Source organism: Clinocottus analis, unplaced genomic scaffold (genome assembly GCF_023055335.1).
Source record: "Clinocottus analis isolate CAN_PGR_092001 unplaced genomic scaffold, fCliAna1.0.p SCAF_15, whole genome shotgun sequence".
Classification (NCBI taxonomy): Eukaryota; Metazoa; Chordata; class Actinopteri; order Perciformes; family Cottidae; genus Clinocottus; species Clinocottus analis.
Genome location: NW_027175876.1, coordinates 10,680,043 through 10,703,513, shown reverse-complemented (window position 1 = coordinate 10,703,513; position 23,471 = coordinate 10,680,043). Strand labels below are relative to the sequence as shown.

The window sequence follows — 23,471 nt, the reverse complement described above, 5'->3', positions numbered from 1 at the left end:
ACGCATTACACTGTGATCTTTGAAATAATGTTGTTGTGTGGTTTTGCATTATAGGTTGTGGTGTCTGAGAGATTATTTTATATTTATGACGTGGCTTGGAACTGTTTATCTTAAATGTTATATTTTAATAAATGTATGTGTTTGATGTTTTATTTTTACCTGTTGTATCTATAAACTTTCATATCAAATGAATAAATAAAATGAATCTACTTTTTTCTCTTTTACTTGTCTGTTATACATTTTATTACAGCTGTTACGTGGTTATGTTTATTGATCAGTATTATTTTTGGTGCAAACCGAAGATCCAGACTCAAAAGCCAGTATTTTATATAAAGTAAATTCATTTTTAAACTGCATGTGGATAGAAACAAAATTGCTTAACCATTACATTTTATTAAATTATCCATATCAAGTCTGTAAGCGAGGCCTTGACCAAAGAGGCTCCTAAAAGTAATCCACATAAGTTAGTTCTCTATTTTGTTTGTTCTACTTCTTTTTTTTTAACTGTTTTTGCACTTCATTACTTTATCACATTACATTCACTTTGTCAGACAGAAGAGAGAAACACAATTTTAAGTCTTCTGTATCTTTGCACAAACAAAAGTGACAAAACAAATCACCAAAATCAAGTACAGATGGGTACACTGGGTGTGTCGGCTCTGCGCATGATGATAACTAACAACCTATTGAGGATTGAAAGATGTGCTTTCTTCTCATAAATTGATTACAAATGTGTTGAGACGTTATGGTCTCAGTGGCAGATATTTTCCTTGTGCTTTTCTGGGCCCTGTGCCAATGTTTGCCACAATGTACCAGCCAATGAGAATAGAGGGTTTTGCTAATCTTGTCATCTGCATCTGAACCGTGAAGTGAGGTGGATCGCATCTTCCTGCAAGGTTGCATAATGGTCACTTATGATGACGACGTGAACAGTGTTTTACCTTCAAAATAAAATGGGAGAAAATGAATAGGTGGACGTAAAACGTTGAGGCCATTTTTTGGAACAGGAAAGCATAACATATATAGTTATGCTAAATCAACTTTAATTAAAATGGTTGTCAAAGAATATCGAAAAAGTGATTTTGAAATGTGATGTTTAACCGTTTTGGTGAAGCAAGCTTTTATTCTGGAACCCGGAACTAAACTGTATTTACTCTGTCCAGCTTGACAGAGGTCTTGTGCAGTACGCAGGTCCAACCATCATCGAGGCTACGGTAAGAAAACATAAACCAAAATTCATAATTTGCTCCTTTGTAATATTTTCTATCAACAAAAACATACGTCATCAAATGTGTGTCATTGAATACAGCTTTTATTGAACATTATGGTGTTTTTTCTCTTTTATAGACAATATGTCGGGTTATTTATAGTATATTTACATCGGCCTGTGCTCTGTTTACAGAGTGAGTGGCGCACCAAGTCTTTATTCTATTTATCGACAAAGTACAGTCTTGTACGCTTTATATCAACCACAAGGGATCCAATGAATACATAATCCACGATTTCCATATTATTGGACCATTTTATTTCAATAGCCTGTCATGTGACGAACAGGACGTGCAGCTGTGTTTGCACATGATTACTGTCCATCTTTTGTGCGCTGGCCTTAAGTGTTTCCCGCTCGGCAGATGGCAGACTTTGGCTCGGCGGTGCGGTTCTCGTTGCTCGGCTTCCTCCTGTGCCTGCAGGTCGGCAGGGCTCCAGCCCGCAGCCCCCGCACGGTGGACCAGGTGTCCGAGGCCGACATCCAGCGACTCCTGCACGGCGTCATGGAGCAGCTGGGCATCGCTCGGCCCAGGGTGGAGTATCCCGCGCATCAGGCCACCAACATTGTCGGACCTCAGAGCATACAGGGTACGCTGGGTGCATTTATCAGTGGGATCAGGTATCTCAGGTTCAGACGACCAGGTGAAAGAGCTGGATGTGGACAGGTGGGAGGGAACAAGGGCTTAGTTTCTTCTGTGTATTCATCCTAGTATAGACTCTAATTGTCCTATCACATGTGTGATAGGACAATTTTATTGTCTGCAATTCTCCTCGTTAGCCCCTCATTCTGATCATGAGGATAAACACTAACACTGCATCAGAACACCTGTTGAGTTTGATTGGTGACATATTAATATAGCCTCTCTATTTGTTGCAATACATACAGTATCTGTCTCATTGTATTGACTTCCCACTACTTTTGTATTATTTTATCACAAAAATGAACATATTTGATAACGTTGTATTGGTCCACAACTCAAAGATATTCAATTTACTATCATACATAACAAATAGAAATATCTACTATATATAATATTATACTCAAAGCAGAGATTTTCATTTTGCATAAAAAAATAACTAAAACCATTGAAATGCTGAATGTGAGTAGTAATATTGACCGTTGATGAAGTTTCATCGTGTACTAAAATAACTAATACAACTGAAACAATGCTGTTGTGTCACGGACAATACTGTCATATATGTTATATACATGAGTGCAAATTGGTGCCTGTTCTTGTTTTTGTGGGGATTGCAATGCTCGTCTTCCTCCACAAGGTGGTGCTCACGAAGGGCTGCAGCACCTCGGGCCCTTTGGTAACATCCCCAACATTGTGGCCGAGCTGACCGGAGACAACGTCCCCAAAGACTTCAGTGATGACCACGGCTACCCAGACCCTCCGAACCCCTGCCCCCTGGGGAAGACCGGTAGGCTCTCTTGTACTAAGCACTTTATTTATGAACATACTAATGGACACATGTTGCTATTAATGACAGCACAGTGCCCGGTCGTTTTGTTCTTTTGGGTTGTAATTGTATTCTTCTGCACGTCATCACAGCAGCAGACGGGTGTTTGGAAAATGCTCCGGACACTGCCGACTTCAGCCGAGAGTTTCAAAAGCACCAGCACCTTTTCGACCCAGAGCACGACTACCCAGCACTGGCCAAATGGGTTGGCATTAACTCTATTCCTAATTTTGTATTTTTGTATTTTTTTTTAATCACAGATCAATTGAATGATAAAAAATGCCTCTGATTAGTTCTCAAATCACTTGTTCTGTCTAAACAACCATCACAAATTGCAATTATTTAATTATTGCAGTAAAAAGCAGCACATTTTGATGCAATTATTAATTGATTGACTATTAATGCATAAATACCTCATTAGTATGGAGTTCTCTGGTCTTTTTCCTCCAAATCAAGTCTGCTTTTACATTTACCTGAGACACAAAATCAGGTGCATATGTGAACCAGGCAAACATGTACACATGAAGATTACTTTAAAAATGGATTTTTACATTAATTTGCTTTTGTTCAAAGCCGTGCACACGCATTTGAACACTGCAGGAATACAACGCCTTCAAATATTGGAAGTGCCATATGCTATCAAGCAAACAAAGAGAGTTTTATTTTTTTTAAAAAGAAAAAAGACAGACCTGAGTCCCACGCAGTGGTGCAACATCATTCAATGAAACTAGAATAAATCATTTTCTTAATAAAGATAAGTGGATGTTGGGAGCAAAGAACCCAGCAGCCACCAAAGTGTCTGCTGGGAATGAAGACTTTTGCCATCTAAAAGATCAAACTAAACTTCTTCGTAATGTGCTCACTGTATCTGGGTTTGGTCTGGAGGAATCGCCCCTTTGACTGATTTATTCCCTGAAAAGGCATTCAGGCCATGTGATGACAGTAATTTAGGAACAAAGGGACTGGCTATAAAACAAAGGATTTGAGATTTAATGTCAGTGTTTCCTTTCAGAACAAGGAGCTCCTGTACCAAAAACTGAAAGGAGGACCAAAAAGAAGAAAAAGGGTATTGTATTTTGTTGTCTTCTTCCCTTAAAGTATTGGGTCTGAAAAATAAAAACATTTCCAGCAATTAGATCTAGCCCTTAAGGGGGCGACACACTCTTCATGTGATATTTTCCACTACCAGCTAAGAATCTCAGTTTATGAATGATTGTCTTCTCTTTAGTCTTCATGCACGTGTTTACCGTGTTCACAATATTAATATGAATATATTTCCCTGTCTCCCCGCAGAGTGTCAACCCATATCTCATGGGCCAGAGGCTGGACAATGTGGTCGCCAAAAAATCTGTTCCTCACTGCTTTGAGGAAGACGAGAAAGAGACGCCAACTGTCCCGGCTGCCAGCAAATCTACAACCTAAACTCTCTGTACTATAAAGTATACTCTCAGATACACATTTGTTACACTACATATTTAAGCATTTTGGTTAACATGCATTGGATTTGTGACTTTACGGCAAGTACTGTAAAATAAGAAATAGTATGCAAACAAAAGATAGGCACTCATTGTATTGATGTCATATGAATTAACCCAGATCTTGTTCATTAATTACGCACAGCGTGTACCTGAAAAGTGTTTCTTAATTCACTTATAAAACCAGATTTATATCGAATCACATTTATCCCAAAATGCTAAAATACCATGTGTTTAATCTTGACTGTCAGTATGAATACAACTGTATTATAATAAGACGTTTAAATATTGATTTGGAGAAATGTTGAATGAGAAAGTCATAACTATTCATGCCTGTACAGAAATCATTTTTGCTCACTGAAGTTTCTGAAGTTTCGTTTTTGTATGTCTTGATATATAACCAGTGAATCACCTCTGTGTCTTCAGAAGCAACATCACTACAGATCCTATTCTTGGTTAATAAGTTCCTTTTAAACTGTAGCAGCTTTGCTTTGTCATGGACGGGATGACTTTGAACAAGGTCACTGTTGCATGACAAATATTAGAACTCTTATTCCAATGAGTATATGTTCTCATCACTATACTGCAGTCACACGAGCCTCTTCAGTCTCATCCTACCAAAACATGTTTGTGTTATGTTTTTGCTCTGTGAAGTCAAATAAACGATTTATCTGCATCAACAAGGTTTGTAGTTGGATTGGTTCCCTTCTTTCAGACAGATGAAGTGAGGATCAGGGTTTGGGAGGGGGCGTGTTCTGCTGAAGCTCTGTGGCTCAACACAGTTTAGAAAACCGGTCAGCAAGTCATTCATGAAGCCACTAGAGGAGGAAGGACCGCAGAAGAAACACATGCTGTGTGACTGGACGAAGTATTTCAACAGGTATATCAACAGGTAACTTTAATAAGTAACTACTGATTCAGTTTGTTCATTTTAACTCCTAAATTATCCTGTATTTGCTCGTTTATTTGGTGCGTAACGCGCGCGTAAAAGTTCTGCGTAAAATGTCAACACTCTTTCTCCTGCAGCTTCAGTGATGAAGACACGATCCGTGCTGATCTCTGCAGCAGCTTTGCTGCTTCTGTTCGGCCTGCTGAGGAGCGCAGATGCTGCCACCTTTCAGGGCGCGTTCCCACACCCGAACAAGTACAACCCAAACGAATCGGATCGATGTCAGCAACCCGCCATCGGTGGACTTATTTCCCGCGGGATGGAACCTGTAACCTCTACCGACGAAGTGCTCGAGTCCAGTCAGGAGGCGCTGCACGTCACGGAGCGTCGGTACCTGCGGTTGGACTGGTGCAAAACTCAGCCGCTCAAGCAGACCATCCGGGAGGAGGGCTGCCTGAGCCGCACCATCATCAACCGGTTCTGCTACGGACAGTGCAACTCCTTCTACATCCCGAGGCATGATTACCAAGATGGAGACGCCTTTCAGTCCTGCTCGGCCTGCAAACCCAAAACCTTCAGCACCGTCACGTACACCCTGTTCTGCCCCGGCCAGACCCCCAGCACGAGGAAGAAACGGATCCAGCGCGTCAAGCAGTGTCGCTGCACAACAATAGACACGGATTAGACGCAAACGGACTCATTCAGGTTGATACAACCCACTTCCAGTTGGAAGAAAAGTGCAGCGTTGCAAAAATAAAATAGATGGAAAGTGTATTTTTCTTAAAGGACACGTGAGAAGTAAGTGCGAACGGGAAGGCGAGGAACGTTTTAAAATCATTATAATGGGAAGAGGATGCTGATAGACAATATGCATGAGTGGTTGGTTCAGGTGCTCTTTCCCCTCTAAAATGATATGAGCTGCAATTCATAATTAATCACACTGTCCAAATATCTTCAGTCATCATTGCTTCCACGAAGTTAATGGGTCGTGTTAACAGGTTAAGTGGATTTGTCAAATAGTTTTAGATGCAGGGACTTTGCCAAAGTTTAAGGTTTAGTTAAGAAGTGAACTGATGACCGAAACCAGCGTTTAAACTTCAGGCAGGTATACTGTTGCAGCAAGCAGGCAACTAGATGTGCAGCATCTTCTCAGAATATACGGACAAGTCCATAAAGGTCTTGGATGATTGTATTGTTTCCACTGTGTGGGATGTAAAGCTGATCATTGTAGAGGTTTTTCTTTTCGACCTGCACTGCTGTCACTTCATTGTACGGCTGTGTGTAATGTGTGTATTGTGTATTGCAAAGTTGCTTGTCAATAACAATAAAAAAGCTATGAAATCACATGCTTTCTGATCAGTGAGTTTATTTGTAAAAAAAAAAATATGATTAACATGATTAAGATGTCAAAATCAATGCAAATCATTTGTGTAGAAAGTTCAAGAATATGAATACAGCACTGAAGTGGATAATAATCATTCATTACATTTATTTATCTTTAAAATCTCAGGACATTTTATGGAGCAACTTATCAAATAACATGATGAATGAGATTGAAAGCTAAAAAGAAGCAACAATTTTGTAATGATCCCGATATATCAGTGTTCTTTCTTCAGACTCATGCTGAAGACATGTTTGCTTCCTTCTGGCGCAGCCGGTCTTTCTGTTGAAAGAAAAAAAAAATGGTTTGTGTTATAAATGGAGCCCAAAAACACTGCAGATTCACAACTCAGTCAACAGTGAAGTCAATTTTATAAAACATGTGTGGAGCCAAATGCGATCACACTTTGTTACTCAATATGTACACTGGGTGGCGCCGCCCTGTGTTCCTGGGATTGACTCTATAATCAATCAGAGCTTGATTGACAGCAGATGTTGGACCCCAGAAAGGGCGAAGGGTTTTGACCGCTTGCACGACACTGTCATGCTTCGAGCAACATCGGGTTAATTGTGGGCATCTAGGGACCATATTAATGTTGGACCACAGCTGGAAGAGAATACACTCATCTTATTCCTTACGACCTGTCCGTGGATCGTTGAAACAGTCAAAGGAACGCAAGGTGATCGAGGCGTCAGCCACATCAAACCAGAGGGAAAAGCTCCTCAGTATGTTTGTTATATGTGCGTCTCATTGAATGAGAGCATGCGTGTATTTGTTATATTTGTGAATGTGTATTTATCTGCATTGTATGTTCAAGGCTTCAATTAGGATCTGTGTGTTTTTAAAGGACATGTTTGTGTCCTCAGCATGCCGACTCTCTCTCACCAGGCTGTTGGGGTTGATCTTTCTGGTCTCCACCTTCTTCTCCGCTGTGATCCTCTTCACTGACAGCTGAGCCTCTTTTAATCTGCAGAGACAACATGTCAACGTCGTTGGTTTAAAAGTTAAGTAACTTTTCATTTTCATCAGGCATCAAACCAAAAAAATATTGACAGAAAATAAACTAATTAAAGGCAGTCAGTCAATATAAATTTGGTTCAATCGAGACAGAAGGGCGACGTGAAGTAAGGCGACTCCTCTGTCTGAGACTCCGTCACGGCCATACTTCACACAGACTGGACCTTTGCAAAACGTGAGGTAACATTGGATTTGTGTTATTGAATTCATTGAGAGAAGCCAACCAAAGGGTTTTCCTGACATTACATTTTTTGAACTGAATCCATTTTTCTAAATTCAAATATTAAAAAAACCCCAGAGCTGATACCTCTCATTAGAGATGCTCTTGTTCTCCCTCTTCCACCTGGCCTTGAAGTCTGCACAAAACTCAAACCAGAGCATGAAGAGATGGCCGGTGGTCACCTCATTCTCTCCCGCCTTGGGCTTCAGTCCAAAGTACAGAACCAAGTGCTGAAAACTGAACAGCAAATATATAAAAGAGAGAGAGAGAGAGAGAGAGAGAGAGAGAGAGAGAGAGAGAGAGAGAGAGAGAGAGAGAGAGGATGAGAAGCACAACAAACCAAGATTAAAATGTTTAGCCTGGCTGCTTCCACCTTGAGTGTTACCCATGACACTATCCAGATGTTTTTTAACATTTCCCTTTTTTTTTTAAAGAAGAAACTTTGTGTGTGTGTGTGTGTGTGTGGCCATTTTTTCCTGTAGAACTGTGATGAAAGCATGATGTCACACATTTGCAGGACATTTGGCGAGTCTTGCTAATTAAGCGTCACGGAATATGATCCAACATGAAATTATTAACCATTATTATTAACCATTTTCAGTCATCGCTGTTCTATCTCTTTTGGTTTGTCAAATACATTTTCGTGAACTAAACTAAATCACCATTTTCAGATAAAGGCCAGTGCGATGCACACAAAGCAACAGCATGATTCAATCCTCCAACCTTTTGTGTACAGTCGTCAACTGATATGAAGCTTCTTTGTGTTCCTTTCGTGCTGCAAAGAAACAGACGAGGAAACGTTTTAGTCAGAGCCAGACTACAACCAAAAAATATCACATTTTAAACAAAAATATTACATTTTAAATAAAAATGTATGGTGAACTTGTCAAATGGAGCCAGACAACCATTTAGTCTAATTGTGATGCTCGTCTTAAAAAACATCTTTAAATTAGTTTTATTTACAATTTTTTTTCAGTGCCTCAACACAATACACAAATAATTATGAGATAAAAAGTGATAACTGTTTGATTGAAAGTCGAAATCTGTAGCAGCTTTCTATCTCATGATTTTGACTTTCTATCTCATAATTATGTTTTTCTATCTCATAATATTTGTTTCTTTTACTGGCTGTCATAGTATTGTATTGAGAAACAGGAAAAAAATATCTAAAATCATGTTTTTACTTTGTTATTATGGAATGCTGAGTGTCCGGAGAGATTGATGAGGGGGAATGCATTTTCCCTCATCAATCAGCATAAAGAGTTTCAGCTAAAGGTTACAAAACATATGAAGTGAAGGCCTGAATGCTCTCTGAATGCACTGTATATCAAATGAAACACAAGGGACAAAAGATCTAACATACGTCCAGCGGTCTCGATGTGCTTTGATGTGTCACTTTTCATCACAGGCAGAAAAAGTGGTGATATTTAAAACAAGACATGCATTTAACATTACAATACATCTGTGCCATTTTGAATACTGGGAACAGGAAGCGCTCTAACGCAGGACATCGGTTGGTTGGATAAATATTTCCCATTGTCGGTGTGTCTCCGGCAGGAGCCTCTCAGTCGTTGCCAAATGTGTCTGATCCCTATCTGAGTGTCTAGCCTTTCCTCTCAATCCATCCTATCTGCCCTTTACAAACACACAGGCGGTTACCAGATCCAAATGACTGTTAAAGACAATAGCATTGTTCAGATGGAGCATACAGAGAGAGAAAGTGAAGGAGTTGGTCATTGTTGGGGGAATTTGCATTGCGTTTAAATGACATCATCTGAAGTTAAGTCTTAATACTGGTAAATATCCAATTGTTGCCTTAAATGGTTTCAGGTCTTAAAATGTGTCTTTTTCTTTACCAAGAACTAAGTCTCCAGGAAGAACTATACCTTGGTCTTGAATCTCACCTACAGTCACATGCGTTATAGACATCTGTATTTTTTTAAGTATCACTCAGGTTCACTGAACAATATACGACTGTATTACTCACCGCTGAGAACAAACGCCTCCATTTTGTCCTTAAACGGCTGCAGGTTTTCTTCGGGAGAATCAGAGCAAACGTTCTTGATATCTTTCTCACATCCTGATTGTAAAAAAAAAAACAGATCAGAAAACGGGTTAAAATACACTTTGTTATGTTTCAGAAATTTTGTTGAAGAAAAACCAAAGTGCTGCGGAAGAAAGAGAAATCCTCGCGTCAAATATGTTTTAGCGCTGTTGAAGTCATTGAGATAAGTAATTATATGTCTTTAATTTGAGAAGGTTTCTAGTATTTCGTTAAGTTATTAAAGTTTCATTTAAGTTTTTGGAACAGATTTAATTTTCTGCCTTTTTTTTTTTCTTCGCATCCACCGATGGCCAAGACAGCGGCATTTGACCACTCAGAGCCACCGTCCATGCAAACGTAATTAATCTAAAATGTCATCTGATTAACTGATTCACAAAACACTTCACGATGAACAAAGTAAAGCACACAGAGATGCAGAATTTAAAGTCTGTGGTTTGTGATTCAGAAGCACTTGGAATCAGGATTGGGAGCAAAATAAAGGTTGTACCACAAATGTGACAGTAGCGTAAGTAAATGGGTGCTGGCCAGCTAATTGATAGCTTCTTGCTAATGTTGTTCATTAATTATCCCCGTTTGGGACCAATGCATCCATGTAATTAATTCAGTTGTATCTTGTTTTGCAGATTTATGAACAAATAGAGGAATACAATTCATAAACCTCAGTGTGCGGGGTTCCTGTGCGTAGCTTGTGAAAAATACAAAGTTATTTGTTTGGCCTTTAGTCATTACTTTAAGATTTTGACAAACTTTGTCATTAAAACTACTGAAAGGATCCCCCCCCCCCCCCCCCTCATTTTCGTTTTATTTCAGTGGAGGAGAGAGTGTCTGGGATTAAACCAGCTCCACCTGTGCAGAAGCAGGAGGTTATCAACACGACTTCCTCTCTACATATCACTTGATGAGATTCACCCAGAGATGGCGACTGCAATCTCTCTCTCTCTCTCTCTCTCTCTCTCTCTCTCTCTCTCTCTCTCTCTCTCTCTCTCTCTCTCTCTCTCTCTCTCACCCCCTCTCTCCCTCTGCCAGTCTGTGGCTCCATGTTGATCTGCGTCCAATCAGTGGATCAGAGGAGCCAGTCTGCAGGGCCAGTCATAATAGAGGCTGCAGAGGGAGCCGAGCCCCCGCCCCGCCACCTCCCCGCACCCTGACGCTCGATCAACATCTCCCAGATAAGATTACAAAAGAAAACTGTTTTCATTCTGAATTTATGTAAACTGTGGAGGCGGGTATCTCTCTCTCCTTTTCTTTCTTTTGTCTGCCTTTTGTGTTCGACAAAAGTTTGCTTATTTCAGACCGAAGAGGGTTGAAGACCTTCGCGTAAACAGAGTCGGTTGATGAGGGGTGTAGTGCTTTCAGATGTGAGACTGAAGCAGTCATTTGGTTTCATACTAAGTGAGTCGATTTTTAAGTTTTGGTGATTCATGCTAACATTTGCTATGTAGCTCTAATCACAAAGTACAACTGAGGCTAAGTCTCAACCAAAGTAAATTCAAATTTTGACCTGAGGCTGGAAGCTGCAGGACAAGTTAAGGGATCACCAAAGTTCACGAATCACCCTGAAGGGAATATGAACGTCTGCTCCACCAAATTTCATGGCAACCGATCTGATCAACCACATGGTGGCTCTCCAGGAAGAAGTCAGTGACTCAGCAACGTTTGTAGGATACATCCTCTGAGGATCATGAATGCCTGCGCAACATTTGCTGACTAGCCATCTGATAGAAGTTGAGAGATTTCGCTCTGGTCCGAACTGACAGACCGTAATGTCCATCCATAATGATGCAGATAGTTTGAGTATTGGATTTTTTTAAAGGTACATTTCACACAACAGACTAAATTCTTCTCATAATTGAATTTGCATCGGACGAAGATATTTATACAGACAAATTAAACCAAATCTACGTGTCAACATTACGATACCAGGCAGGCAATTGAATTTTAAACCGTTTACATGGAGCAAGCTCTTTTTGGTCAACATGGATGACTTAAGAGAAACTAATCGCCCCGTAACGTTGTTGGGAAACATTTGAAACCAACCAAACAGAAAACACAGGGAGAGTGAAGAACGACAGAAGCGAGGCACAAAGACAGTTCAAACGGGCAGAACAAAAGGAACCTGCGACGGGAGATCCAGATTGCACGGCGGTTTGGGTAGACGGTGCGATAAGACAAAGCTGTGTTGAGAGCTAAAGAAAGCTATCTGCGGCACACATCTCAGGGCCACACTGGAGCCCAGGTGATACGGCCGAGCAGGTTGGGGATCTGTAGCATCTCTGCAGAGGCCCGTGCAGAGATGCTACAGATACTGGAGGTCTGGAGATTACATAAGTGGGACGCTATGGTCTCCCTGCTCTGGCGACAGGGGCACAAAGGCACAGCAAAGGGAGATCTGATGGGCAGGAGGATTAGAAGCTGGATCTGAAAGGCGCCAGGCCTGTATCAGCAGCGAGACTCCTGCTAGTCTCTGAATACACGCACAGTGAAGTGCAGGCAAAAACACATGTATACATAGGGATACAACAATGCACTGGCTCACAATCGTACGCATGTAAGAGTATGCATTGTCCTCAACGTGACTCCAACTGGCTGGCATTGCTGAGTGGCGTCATATGGGCACACTTAGAGAGAGAGAGAGAGAGAGAGAGAGCAGAACAGGCGAGGAGGGTAAGAAAGACGAGAGGAAATCTTTTGTTCTGGGGCTTTAGCGAACTCAAGTTCGGTAAAAGAAGCAGGCCTTTAGCCTGAAGTATAAACAGCTACTCAATGGCTGGGGCCGGTGATGGGAAACCATGGTGTTGAGTTGTGGAGAGGGGCAAGAGGGGGGTGGGGTGGAGGGGTGTCTGAGGAAAAACGATGCCAGACCAGGGCCGAGGTTTGGTCTGTGGGAAGCTCTCGAAATCAGAGTGATAGAGTTACACAGCACGGCTGTGGTTTTCAAACAAAAACACACAACAAAATGACCACAAGGCGAGACTATTCCGGTCACCCAGTCACATGGACGCTGAAGCTCATAATGGAACTAATGTTTTGGGGATTATCATCTAATTGTATTAACCAAGAGGGTCTTTTTTTCCGTCGAGACGGAGCTGGAATATATAAAGGTTGCTGTCGTGACGTCACCTACTTGTCAGATCTCGTCCAAGCTGTCTCACGTCTCTGTTGAGGTCGTCAAACTTGACCTGTGCAGCCAGGAAGACATCCTGCGGTTCAGGAAGAGGGAAGATACTCTTGTCTGTGCCGGCGTTCTGGTGGGATACAATTTAAAGAAAACAACAATAACATCAGGATCTGAGAAATGTTAATGTTTCTTTTGACTCAAAACTATTTTCAAAATGGGTAAAGACATAATAGTCGACCTTGAATAGTTGTGGATAATTGTTTTTTTTGAACTAATACCTTGTCCACATTGTGCAGGTAGTACGACACGACAAAGTCCACCAGGCTGATGCGATTGTCCTGAGGTTAAAAGCAAGAGAGGAGTCACAACTGTATCAGTATAAAGTAAAAGCTTAGTGTGCAAGGACATCAGTCGTGTCCCAGTGCCTTTATTAAGAAACACTTAAAAAAATGTATTCTCGAATGATAATTCAATGTATTATTTTCATCCAAAGGTTTACACTTTTTTCTGTGAGCTGATAGAAATGTTGATGAACTTAGGTTCACCTTCCCTTTATCACCATGGAGTCGTAGCAATACTCCTAAAAAGCAGCAGGATGTGTCCAATGGACTTCTGCACAGAGTTTGGCCTCTTATGCGACATACTGTACCCTGATGAATGATGTCGGCTCTTCATGCTGGAAAACACAAAGTTCTACCACCTTCACTGCAGGTTTTTGTAACTGTAAAACCTTTAATTTACAGTTAATATTCTCATACAGGCGTTTGAAAAGTGACTTGAACAATCAAAGAAATGGCAGTAAATTTGTGGTAAAGAACATTTTCTATCATTAAATAACAGATCTCTGGAAATTAAACCGCATATGTATACTTTATTGGAGTGCCCTTATTATGGAAAGCATGATAACGACAAGATGTGTTTTTTACTTTTTGTTCAATATCTTAAATATAAAAACAACCTCCTCTGTCACGTTCTCACATGCTGTCAACCATTCACATCAGATCACATTTACACGAGAAACAATTCTGTGTGCTTCACCAATGATCAATAAGTTCCACTTCTTACACTCTTATACATGTACTCCCTCAAAAACAATACTTAGTATACTATTTGCAGTGCTAAAGCCCACTGAAGGGGGGATGAAGCGGTATCTAAAGGAGCTGGTACAGTTCTCCAACCGTTATCAAGGCCTTACTCTGCTTTTGACGTCCTTCAGCTTGGGCAGAATGTCCAGAGCGAAGCCGTCCGCCTGACCTCTGGTCCGGTTGCCTCCGTTCATGTGGTTCCCCAGAGCCAACACCAGCCCCATCACATCCGTTACACCATCGCTCTCCAGCAGAGCCTCAAAGCAGAAAACACCCACAGGGTCAACGACAGGCAGCTGGCACCACGCTCAGCATGATTTAATAAACTCCAAACCCTGCATGCACAGCAACTGTATATCCTGCAAGGAACACTTTTCTTGAAGCACACTCCTGACATGTTTAACAATGTTGTTGCTTATTTTAACCTCTAAATCCCGTATGTTTTATGGCTGTTGTTGGGTTTTATATGTTTTTCATTGTTCTGGTTTCTACTCTTATATGAAAGCTTATATGAGACCCAGAGTTATTCTATCTCAATAAGACCTGTGTGTGTGATTAAATAACGGATAAAAAACAACAACTCTTGATTCAACCAGAGGATGTCAGACATGCATCCTGTAGGTGTTGCTTACAACAAAATGATCCGCTTAATATTTATTAGGATGGCAAATGTATTCAAAGGAAGAGAGGGATAATTGTAAAAGATACATTAATTGTATCTATTGATCGATCCAGAGAAGACGGGTCATGTGAAGCAGGTGCTTTTCTTCCTACCGTGCAGACACAGGAGACTGTGTTGAGCTTTGTTTGGATGGACGTGATCCCGTCGATGAAGACCGACTGGAAGATGATGCAGTGAGCTCGGCCTACAAAGTCTGGGATCTGAGACAGCTCGTACAGGAACCTGGAGCACAGCCACATCAGTATGAGGACAACACGTGATCATATTGTCCATCCCTCTTAAAATACCACATTTATCTTGTGAATTACTAGCGCAGCCTCGACACATTGCTGTTAGCAGGTGAAATACTGACTGTTCGGGTTTGTCCAGCAGTTTAACGTCCTCTTCCTCTGACGTCTCGTAGTGTTTCTTGATTTTCTCCAGTTCCTCTGGCTGCGCTCTCTGACACATTGACATTACAATGTGAATCAAGGGGTTCATAAATCGTGCAAGTGTACTTAACCCTCAGTGTGTTGTTGCGCTAGTGTGCTGTGAAACCTACATTTTCATACAGCGCTTCAATGGTCTCCAGATCCACCACAGAGTGGTCCAATCCCAGTACGGCTAGAAGGGGGAATGTTCATAAGCAGAGAGATCAGGATTGAGATAAGGCGGGTAAATCTACCATAGAAGAAGAAAACAGGAAAAGTAAAGAGGTCAAACGGAGGGCTGCAGATCTCCAGAGGAACATTAACGCGCTCCTCTCAGTCTGCTGTTTGTTACAAAGGTTTTACAGGAGTTTGGGATTAGCGATGCAGATTGTCTCTCTGTAAGTGTCATGCTGACATTGTGGCGAGCGTGTCGGCCTTTAATCCACTTTATATTCAGCAGCAGCTCTTACTCAGGGTGAAGTACAGGGTGACGCCAGCGTGATGCCAGGGTGTGTGATGTTCAGGGAGCTGCGGTTACCTGAATGTTTACAGATGGAGCCGGCATATTATGGCTTGGGAATACAGCTACTTCAGGGATTTACTGTAATCTCTCATTTGATGTTTTTTTGTTGTTGGAATTCTCTGTTTGTTTGATTACACACGTTTTGAGGATTTAATGGTGACGCTCATGACAGGCTTGTGCACCACGACAAGAACAAGTATTTGGGAGAAACACTGAACATGTTTAAGTATGGAAACGTTTAAAGTATTGTCTCGACAAGCTAACGTAATGTAAATAGTAAAAAGAAATCCATATTTTTCCTCAAATTAAAAAAAACTCCAATCAAAATAATAAAGTGAAATGAGTAAAAGTATTATCAGCAAAATATATACCTATAAAAGTACCAAAATAGATTTTTAGTCATATGTAATATTATTGGATTATAACGACTGATACATCAACATGGAAACAGCAATTTAATATTGTAGCATCTGTATATTTTATACAATGAGCAGTTTAATTCACTATAAACAGTCTGTGAAGCTTGAGCTGTGAGTAAAAACTACAATGAATTGCAGAGTCAAAGTATATACAAGCTTTGTTTACATCCTGATATTTGATACTGGAGATACTTGAAACCACTTTTTTAACTTTATTTGGGGAGTATTTGATCTATCAATTGATAATGTGGTAAATTTCATATATTTTGATGATGAAAACTGATGAAATAACATGTTTTACCTGCGTTAAAACCTTTATTGTACTTTCATACACTTTATGTAGTTTTCATATTGATATTTTTTCATTCTTAATATCAGCAGCCGACAGGAAGCAAAGCTGTTTCTGAGCAACACAAATGACAAATGAAATGTCTCTGTCACCCACCTTGTTGTATGTCTTTCATCTCCAGGTGGAGGCTCGATATGAGGATGCCCACGGCCTGAGAGCGCTTCCCATCCAGCAGCTTAATGATCTGAGCACACACACACACACACACACACACACACACACACACACACACACACACACACACGCACAAATACACATTTACCATGACCACCTTTCCACAATATAAACCACTTGTAATTAGTGAGTATATTGCATAAAAAGAGCAAAACAAACAACAACTTATTGTGAGTTGAATTTAAGGCGCTTCATCAACTCAAACATAGATGGATTCTGTCTTTGTCCTCTAAAAGTCTCATAACTGTGTCTCACTCTGGATAAATAATGCTCTTTTCTTTAATGACCTGGCGTCTGAAGACTCGGTGGCATCAGCCTCCTCTAGTGGACAAACAACACAATGACAATAATCCTCCACAGGAAAGTGTGTCCAGCTGATTGTGAGTGTTACCTTCCTGTCTTTGGCTTTCTTCTTGTACGCATCTGACAGCGGCTTCTTCTTGGTCTGTGTGGTGGTTTTGCCGAAGAGCTCCTCAAACTCGCTGGTGTTTATTATATTCGGTTCCTCTAAACTATTCCACAGTGTCTTGTTCCTGAGAGAGGCGTCATGTTTAAAAAGACAATGTAAACCCTCTCCGTGCTTTTACTTCAACATCTTACATTCAAACAAATGCAATGAATTGCATGATTTTTATTGATTTATTTCTATAGCCATTTAAGATAACAGCCCTTTTAGAAATGTTTACATTTTTAATTGAAAAGATTGCTTTTAACAGTCACATCTTGTGTATTTTCGTATTCATCTTGAACCTACTTGGTGTGCTTGATCTGGATTCTGGTCCAGTAAAGGGGCTTCATGGGTTGGGAAGGCGCCACCATCGGTTTCCTGGGAGGTGTTTCAGCAAAGAAACCCCCAAATAGACCAGGAGGTGGTGGGGGAGCAAAGCCTGGCATGGATGGAGGAGGAGGTGGAGGTGCTGGTGGAGGGACATTTGACATCTGCACGTGGTGTAAGGGTGAAGACAAACATGGCGGAGGAGGAGGAGGAGGAGGTGGAGGTGGTGCTGGTGGAGGGGCATTTGACATCTGCACGTGGTGTAAGGGTGAAGACAAAAATGGAGGAAGAGGAGGTGGAGGAGGTGGAGGAGACAATCGAGGCAGATTGTCTGTTTTGGTTGCCTGAGAAGGAGCAGGTGGTTGTTCTGATGAAGGCAGCGCGGCTCCAGGTGGAGGAAGAGCTTGGGATGGAGCGTCATGCGTTGAGGAGGAAGTGTTGTCCCTCTGACCTGCCAGGCTGAGGCTGATAGAAGCCAGGTCCAGCTTTTTGGGGGTCAGCTTCTGCTGCTGAGAGGTGATGTAGACTCTCCCCGAGTCTTCTCCATCCTCCTGAGTCTTAACAAATGTCTCTCGGTCGGTCTGGATTCCCACCGTGCGGAAGGTCTTGTGTAAAAAGTCGTCTCCCGTTGATACCGCGACGTCTTTGACTTCCCCGCGATGGCGCGTCCCAACCTGTGAGAGTTTGGCCTGCAGCTCAGCCAGATGGGCGACGTGGTCCTCGTTGTCCACCCTCAGGCAGGAGAGTTCGTGACCAAGGTCCTCCTGGGAAAGAGAGAAGTCACTCAGCCCCTTGAATTATCACTACAGTCAAGTCACAAAATCAAGCATGCATAGAAGTGTTACTGGTGACAGGTATATAAATACATTATTCTGATCATAAAATGTTTGTTTGAACACAATTAAACAAGATATATGTCACTTCCAGCCATCTTTGTTTGTATTAGTTTCAGGAAACACGTTTAAACAAAACCAGAAAATGTTTTTAATTCAAATGCACAGAAGGGTCTTCGAGGACTCTAGAAACACCTTCTGGCTTAATCTTTCAGACTCTAATATAATGATAATTAATGCACGAGAGTTGCACACAAGGGCACGTTAGGCTTGTCATCATGGGGGACGATAAGGACATTGAACACACCATGGCTCAACTCCTCACTGCATCATTCATACCGACCTGTAACGTCTCCAGCTCCTCTTTGCATTCTCTCTTCAGCTGCAGGAGCGCCGCCTGGTGCTCTGAGAGGAAACAGAGCACAAGAACATTAACAACAGCTCTGTGTTCCTCCTTGTATACCACAAACATGTGTTTATCATTACAGCTGTTCTTTATCACAATGGCTACATAAGCGATGTGGATGGGGACAAGCAGAAGTCGAACACGTTAAAACAACTGTGAGACACTTGAGATGTGTGAATATTTCTCAATGACAAATCACATTGATGTTTTAGTCCTGCAGGAGGCTGGGCGCTGTTCAAGTGTGTCACAGCAATACAAAACCTGACCAGATGATGGCGCTAGAGCTTCACATGTAAGAAAAGCATCTGGCACATGGCTTACTGGCATCTTGAGCAAACCTTACAGGGTGGTGGGTGTGTACACGTGAAGCTCACACTTTGATCCCTGATCAAACATCCTTCTGATAAAAGATGTTAACATGTTACAAGTAAGGTGAGATTATTCTCATTCAGAACTCATGGAAAGGATGCACGACCACTTTGTTCCTTTAAAAAGCTGTGAGTGACATATGATGAATATGTCTCTTAGCTGAGAGTCATTATTCCTTTAAAAAGCTGTTTTGTGAATGACAACTCAATTGCCAGTAAAAGCTCATTCTTACAGTGCAATGTGAAGTCAAGGTGTTTTTTAGTTTTATTCAAGTTCAACCGTTTTAAAAAAATGCAAAGACTGACTTATTTTTAGAAAAAATAATGAATTGAGAGCAAAAGAAGAAACCTGGCTCACTGTTGGTGGTTTCTTAACAGTGTTGTGGAGCGTCTCAGTCAGCCATGTTTCTTTTGTTTGTAAAATGTCTCAATGTGATTTGCTTTAGAGCCCCTTAGTCTGTGCCCCTGGTGACCCCTCGTGACCTCTTGTGACCCCTCATGACCCCTCGTGACCGTGCACGTCCAGGTGCTGCAGTCTGACTGGTTTGCTGTGGACGCTCACAGGGTGGAGTTGTGTTTACCAAAGCAGTGGAGCTAGCTTGATATCCCATCCATCACATGATATCACAGTGCAAACATTCCCACTCCCTCCACAGCTCTGTCTCAGAACAGCTGCCTGTCATGAATATTCAGCTTTTTATTATGAGTCTGTATGGATTTTTATTCTCATTTTAGCAGGTTTTTTCTCAAGTTTGGTATCTCAGACCTTCTTTAGCAGATACCAACACATTAACTCTTTTATCACCTTGGTACTTCATGACAGTACAGAATGAGATTTGTAAAAGATGACATGTCTGCTATCCAAAATGACATATTACTTCTGTTTGGATCTTGCACACTGCAAAATAAACTTTTAACGCAACATTAACCCTTTCAAATAAATAATATAAGGAGTCCATTGGTGTTAGAGGTCTAACTCACCTCATGCTGTACATTTAATTTGTCTGTGGAGAACCTTTTTCGGCCAATAAAGGACACAACTATAGTTGTTCATCTAAATCTCATGTACTTTATAAAGCAAGATATTTCTTTTCTTAGTCTAATTACAATATTTAATGCTAATTTCTGTGTTTTGCCACCATCAAAAGTGCCTACTCACTTTGTAGCAAAAAGAGCACTTAAATTCATTTGAATGAGGCTCGAAGAAAAGAAAACACAGAAGGTGAGTCTGGGTGATCACAGAAAAGCCAACATATTTATGACAAAAATACTCCTATTTGTGAATACCTGCTTCTGTGTATTTCAGCCCAACTTTTTCCTCCTTGACTGGCGGCCAGATGGCATGTAGGCGACCAGGAGTCCTCTCCTCTCCCTCTGCTGGGGAGGTTGCTTCTGACTAAGAGGAAGGGGAAAGAGTATGTCAACACAATTTTAACAATCAAAGACAAAAAGAGCTTCTTTACGCACAGGACAGTATTTCAAACATGGCTCGGGTAAAGCTTGTTGATGCGTTATGTTTACACAACTCATACTTTGCCATCTGGTGACTTTCCCTTCTCAGGCGTCTTGTCGGAGGTTTTCTCAAAAAGCGCTCTCAGCGTTTCTCTATCTGATCTAATCCTCCTCCTCACTGCATCCAGGTCCACCTTCTCTGTCGGGACCTTCTTCAAAGGCTTTGGGGTGAAAAAAGCTTTGAAGGCATCAAATGCAGCTTCTGCACTGGACACAGACGGTTTCGTAGACTCGGATGAGACCCCTGCCTCCTCCCCTGTTTCAAGGTCCTTCCTCTCACCCGGTTGTCTTTCTTCAATCTGGTTCTTCTCAATCTCTTCCTGATCTCCCTCACCGTCAATTTCCTTCCTTTCCTCATTCTCATCCCCTCTCTTTTCCCTGTTCATGAATTGGGAGATCTGGTCCAGGATGCTCTCCCTCCTTGCTTCCTGAGATGAAGGTTTGATCTGAACCACGGTGTCGTGCTCAGGCCCGACGACCCCCTTCCTCAGGACCCTCAGGCCACTGAAGAGCCCCGGGAACTGGATCTGCTTGTCCGTGGGGGATCCTGGGGTGAAAGTGGCTCTGGTGTAGGTGGATCCAGGTGGAGGGTTATTGACTGCAGATGCTGGTGAGGTGTCTTTGGTGCTGGGTAGAAGGAAGTGTTGGGCCGAATAATCTGGAAATACGTCTCTTTTCTCTTCTTCTTCGCTGTCTTCCAATGCACCTGTTCTCTCCTCCTCATTTTGAAAGCAGGAAGGGCCGCCAGCTTGCTCCAATGACGCTGCTGCTATGGTTTCAACCTCTTCCTCAACTGCAGGCCCTGTCCGAGTCACAGTTACCACTACATGTTTGGTTTGAGAGGATCTACTTGTCACAGATTCCTCGGGGTGAAACCCCACATCCGAACTGGATGTACTTGTGACGAAATCTTCCTGGCAGTGAACCTTTCCATTGTCTTTATTTCCTCTCCGATGAGCTTCTTCAGCATCATCGTGCGTGACACTGAATGATGCAACACATTCACAACCTGTGTTTGTGCAGTCACTTGGTATGTGTGCACATTTTGGCTGCAGAGACTCCTTCAAGGGACGTTCATCCAACGAATTCTTGTCTACAGCCACGCTTTGCTGCTCGGCTAGCTTGACGTTACTCAGCTCCTCTTCCGGCATGTCTGAGTCATATCCTGCTTCTCTCCTACTTATGTGTCCCTCTGATTTAGATGTGATCTCCTCCTCTTCATGAGGCAATGGAATACCTGATGATGAGTCTCTACTGTTCTCCACAGCATCTTCAAAACGCACATCTCTGTTTTTCACCAGATTCAAACTCAGCCCAGTGCCTCCTTGCGTTATATCCATACTGTCCTCCTCTGAGAGAGTCCTGAAAAACTTCAGAATGGCTTTTTGCTCCTCCATCGTTCACAAGTCACTCATAAAACAGGGGCGACATTATCCATAGTGGAGGGAGCAGGAAGTTCTTGAAAAGCTTTTCCCACAATGTCAATACTATTTAAACTGTTCATATTTGAGAAGTGCAACATTGTGCTATCTTACATGAGAAGAAGTGGTCTCAGAAGGTGTAACTGGTGTTCAGGCATCTGTACGGCATGCACTAATGTGTAAAGCTGATTCCAGGATCATGCAACAGCCATTTACTATTAATAATAATAAGAGAGAAAAGTCAATAAAGTTGTATCACCGCTTGTGAACATCCGACCTGTTTCTGCTCCAGTTTGTTGAAAAGAAATGTATCCTCTCGCTGCTCCAACAGCTCCTTCATGCTTTACAGGAGGACTACATTTCCAGACATAACACTGGAAGTTAGTTCCTTGGAGCCACCAATAACAGGGGAGAAATCCGCACAGTAATGGAAAAAGGAAACTTTCCAAGCCCCAGCTCCATGGCGCGGCCGGTTAGAGTGACTCAACTACAATTAAAAGTCAGATCCAAGTCCTGGTTTTCAAGTTCTGCCTCCTTTTTCTCTCATGCTCCTCTAAAGCTTCCGTGGTTCACGAAGCCGCATCTTGGACGCCGTCCTGCAGATTGTCATTGTGTAATTGGAAGCAGATGGTGACTTAAGCCACTGCTTGTGACAACACCCTGGCATAGCCGTGAGGCGTTGGGCAAAGAAAGCCACCCAGAGCAGATGGAGGGGCACCACACCCAGAGCTGAAGGTAAACAGGACTGCCTGCTGAACGGGACGGCGTGTGAATTCACAGTTACAGGGAGGTCTCTCCGCTGCCCTGCAGGTACTGAGCAGCACTCTGCTAATCAGGGCGTCTTAGTGGGTCGAGCCCCACCTGCACCGTACAGAGAACATACAACGTGGACAGAAACGCTGTTGGATTGTTGTTTGTAAAATAATGAAGTGAAAAATTATTTCAAGAATAACACAGGAGGACATGAAATGTTCTCAAAACAAATAATTAAAAGTTGACACTGAAAAATACAACTTGATAGTCAAGCTGGTGATATTGATGCTAAATGCTAAAATAGAAAAAAGTTTTAAAAATACATATATAGCACAGAGTAAAGCAGTTTGACATGAAAACACAATATCTTAAAGGTATGTTTAAAGATGGGAAAACACTTATGTTAAAACAATATCAACATAGTGACTGGATTGTGTTGTCTCTAGAGGCTCAGTATCTCTTAAAAAGACAAACACTATGTTTCACCAAGATGCAACCTCCTATAGGTTTAGACCACAGTTAAACCCTGTGAATAAACTCTTTGGATATTTCAGTCTACATGCAACGCCTTTTCTTCAGTTTTCTATGGATTCCTGAAATAAATCTAATGAGACCTTAAATTTCCTCCGTCCTTGGTTCAAGTTATTATTTGTTCTCAGGTTCCACCCTTATTTGCTTTTATGTAGCATTATCAGCAGCAGGAAAGTGACATGTTTACTGCAGGCCACTGCCCTGTTTAACTTCTCTAACAATCACTCGACTCAGAGACTCTGCAGCAGCGTCTTAACTTGGTACACTTACATTCCCATGGGAGGGACACTGCTGCCTTTATTATGTGTTTATGTAATAGGAATGAATACAGATAA

General features: G+C 41.8%; 3 protein-coding genes across 3 annotated transcripts; 2 read left to right on the top strand and 1 right to left on the bottom strand.

Annotated features, from left to right (window-relative positions):
- Positions 1–1,168: 1,168 nt before the first annotated feature.
- On the top strand, positions 1,169–4,888 carry scg5 (secretogranin V). The gene is made up of 6 exons (XM_068577561.1): positions 1,169–1,214; positions 1,629–1,854; positions 2,542–2,691; positions 2,823–2,935; positions 3,743–3,796; positions 4,024–4,888. Exons 2-6 carry the CDS (start codon positions 1,629–1,631, stop codon positions 4,150–4,152), a joined length of 672 nt encoding a protein of 223 aa, XP_068433662.1. The 5' UTR covers positions 1,169–1,214; the 3' UTR covers positions 4,153–4,888.
- Positions 4,889–5,239: 351 nt separating this feature from the next.
- grem1a (gremlin 1a, DAN family BMP antagonist) lies at positions 5,240–5,779 on the top strand. The gene has a single exon (XM_068577433.1). It carries the CDS (start codon positions 5,240–5,242, stop codon positions 5,777–5,779), a length of 540 nt encoding a protein of 179 aa, XP_068433534.1.
- An 843-nt stretch (positions 5,780–6,622) lies between these two features.
- On the bottom strand, positions 6,623–21,828 carry fmn1 (formin 1). Its single transcript, XM_068577560.1, has 18 exons — positions 20,452–21,828; positions 20,207–20,315; positions 18,489–18,550; positions 17,637–18,076; positions 17,292–17,540; positions 16,929–17,070; positions 16,460–16,547; positions 15,204–15,265; positions 15,015–15,103; positions 14,755–14,884; positions 14,091–14,237; positions 13,174–13,233; positions 12,902–13,022; positions 9,700–9,792; positions 8,436–8,487; positions 7,800–7,949; positions 7,361–7,442; positions 6,623–6,757 (listed from the first exon to the last, which is right to left on the bottom strand). The coding sequence occupies exons 1-18, from the start codon at positions 21,826–21,828 to the stop codon at positions 6,713–6,715; spliced, it is 3,498 nt and encodes a 1,165-aa protein (XP_068433661.1). The 3' UTR covers positions 6,623–6,712.
- Positions 21,829–23,471: the final 1,643 nt, after the last annotated feature.

What these genes read in the sequence shown, in the direction of transcription:
- scg5 (XM_068577561.1), top strand. Translation starts at nt 1,629, where the DNA reads ATGGCAGACTTTGGCTCGGCGGTGCGGTTCTCGTTGCTCGGCTTCCTC. An exon ending in CTGCCCCCTGGGGAAGACCG is followed by an intron (nt 2,692 to 2,822) that starts GTAGGCTCTCTT and finishes ACGTCATCACAG; the next exon opens with CAGCAGACGGGTGTTTGGAA. An exon ending in ACCCAGCACTGGCCAAATGG is followed by an intron (nt 2,936 to 3,742) that starts GTTGGCATTAAC and finishes GTTTCCTTTCAG; the next exon opens with AACAAGGAGCTCCTGTACCA.
- fmn1 (XM_068577560.1), bottom strand. Translation starts at nt 21,828, where the DNA reads ATGGAGGAGCAAAAAGCCATTCTGAAGTTTTTCAGGACTCTCTCAGAG. An exon ending in AAGAGCATCTCTAATGAGAG is followed by an intron (nt 7,443 to 7,799) that starts GTATCAGCTCTG and finishes TTGTCTCTGCAG; the next exon opens with ATTAAAAGAGGCTCAGCTGT. An exon ending in AGATCAACCCCAACAGCCTG is followed by an intron (nt 6,758 to 7,360) that starts GTGAGAGAGAGT and finishes TTCTTTCAACAG; the next exon opens with AAAGACCGGCTGCGCCAGAA.
- grem1a (XM_068577433.1), top strand. Translation starts at nt 5,240, where the DNA reads ATGAAGACACGATCCGTGCTGATCTCTGCAGCAGCTTTGCTGCTTCTG.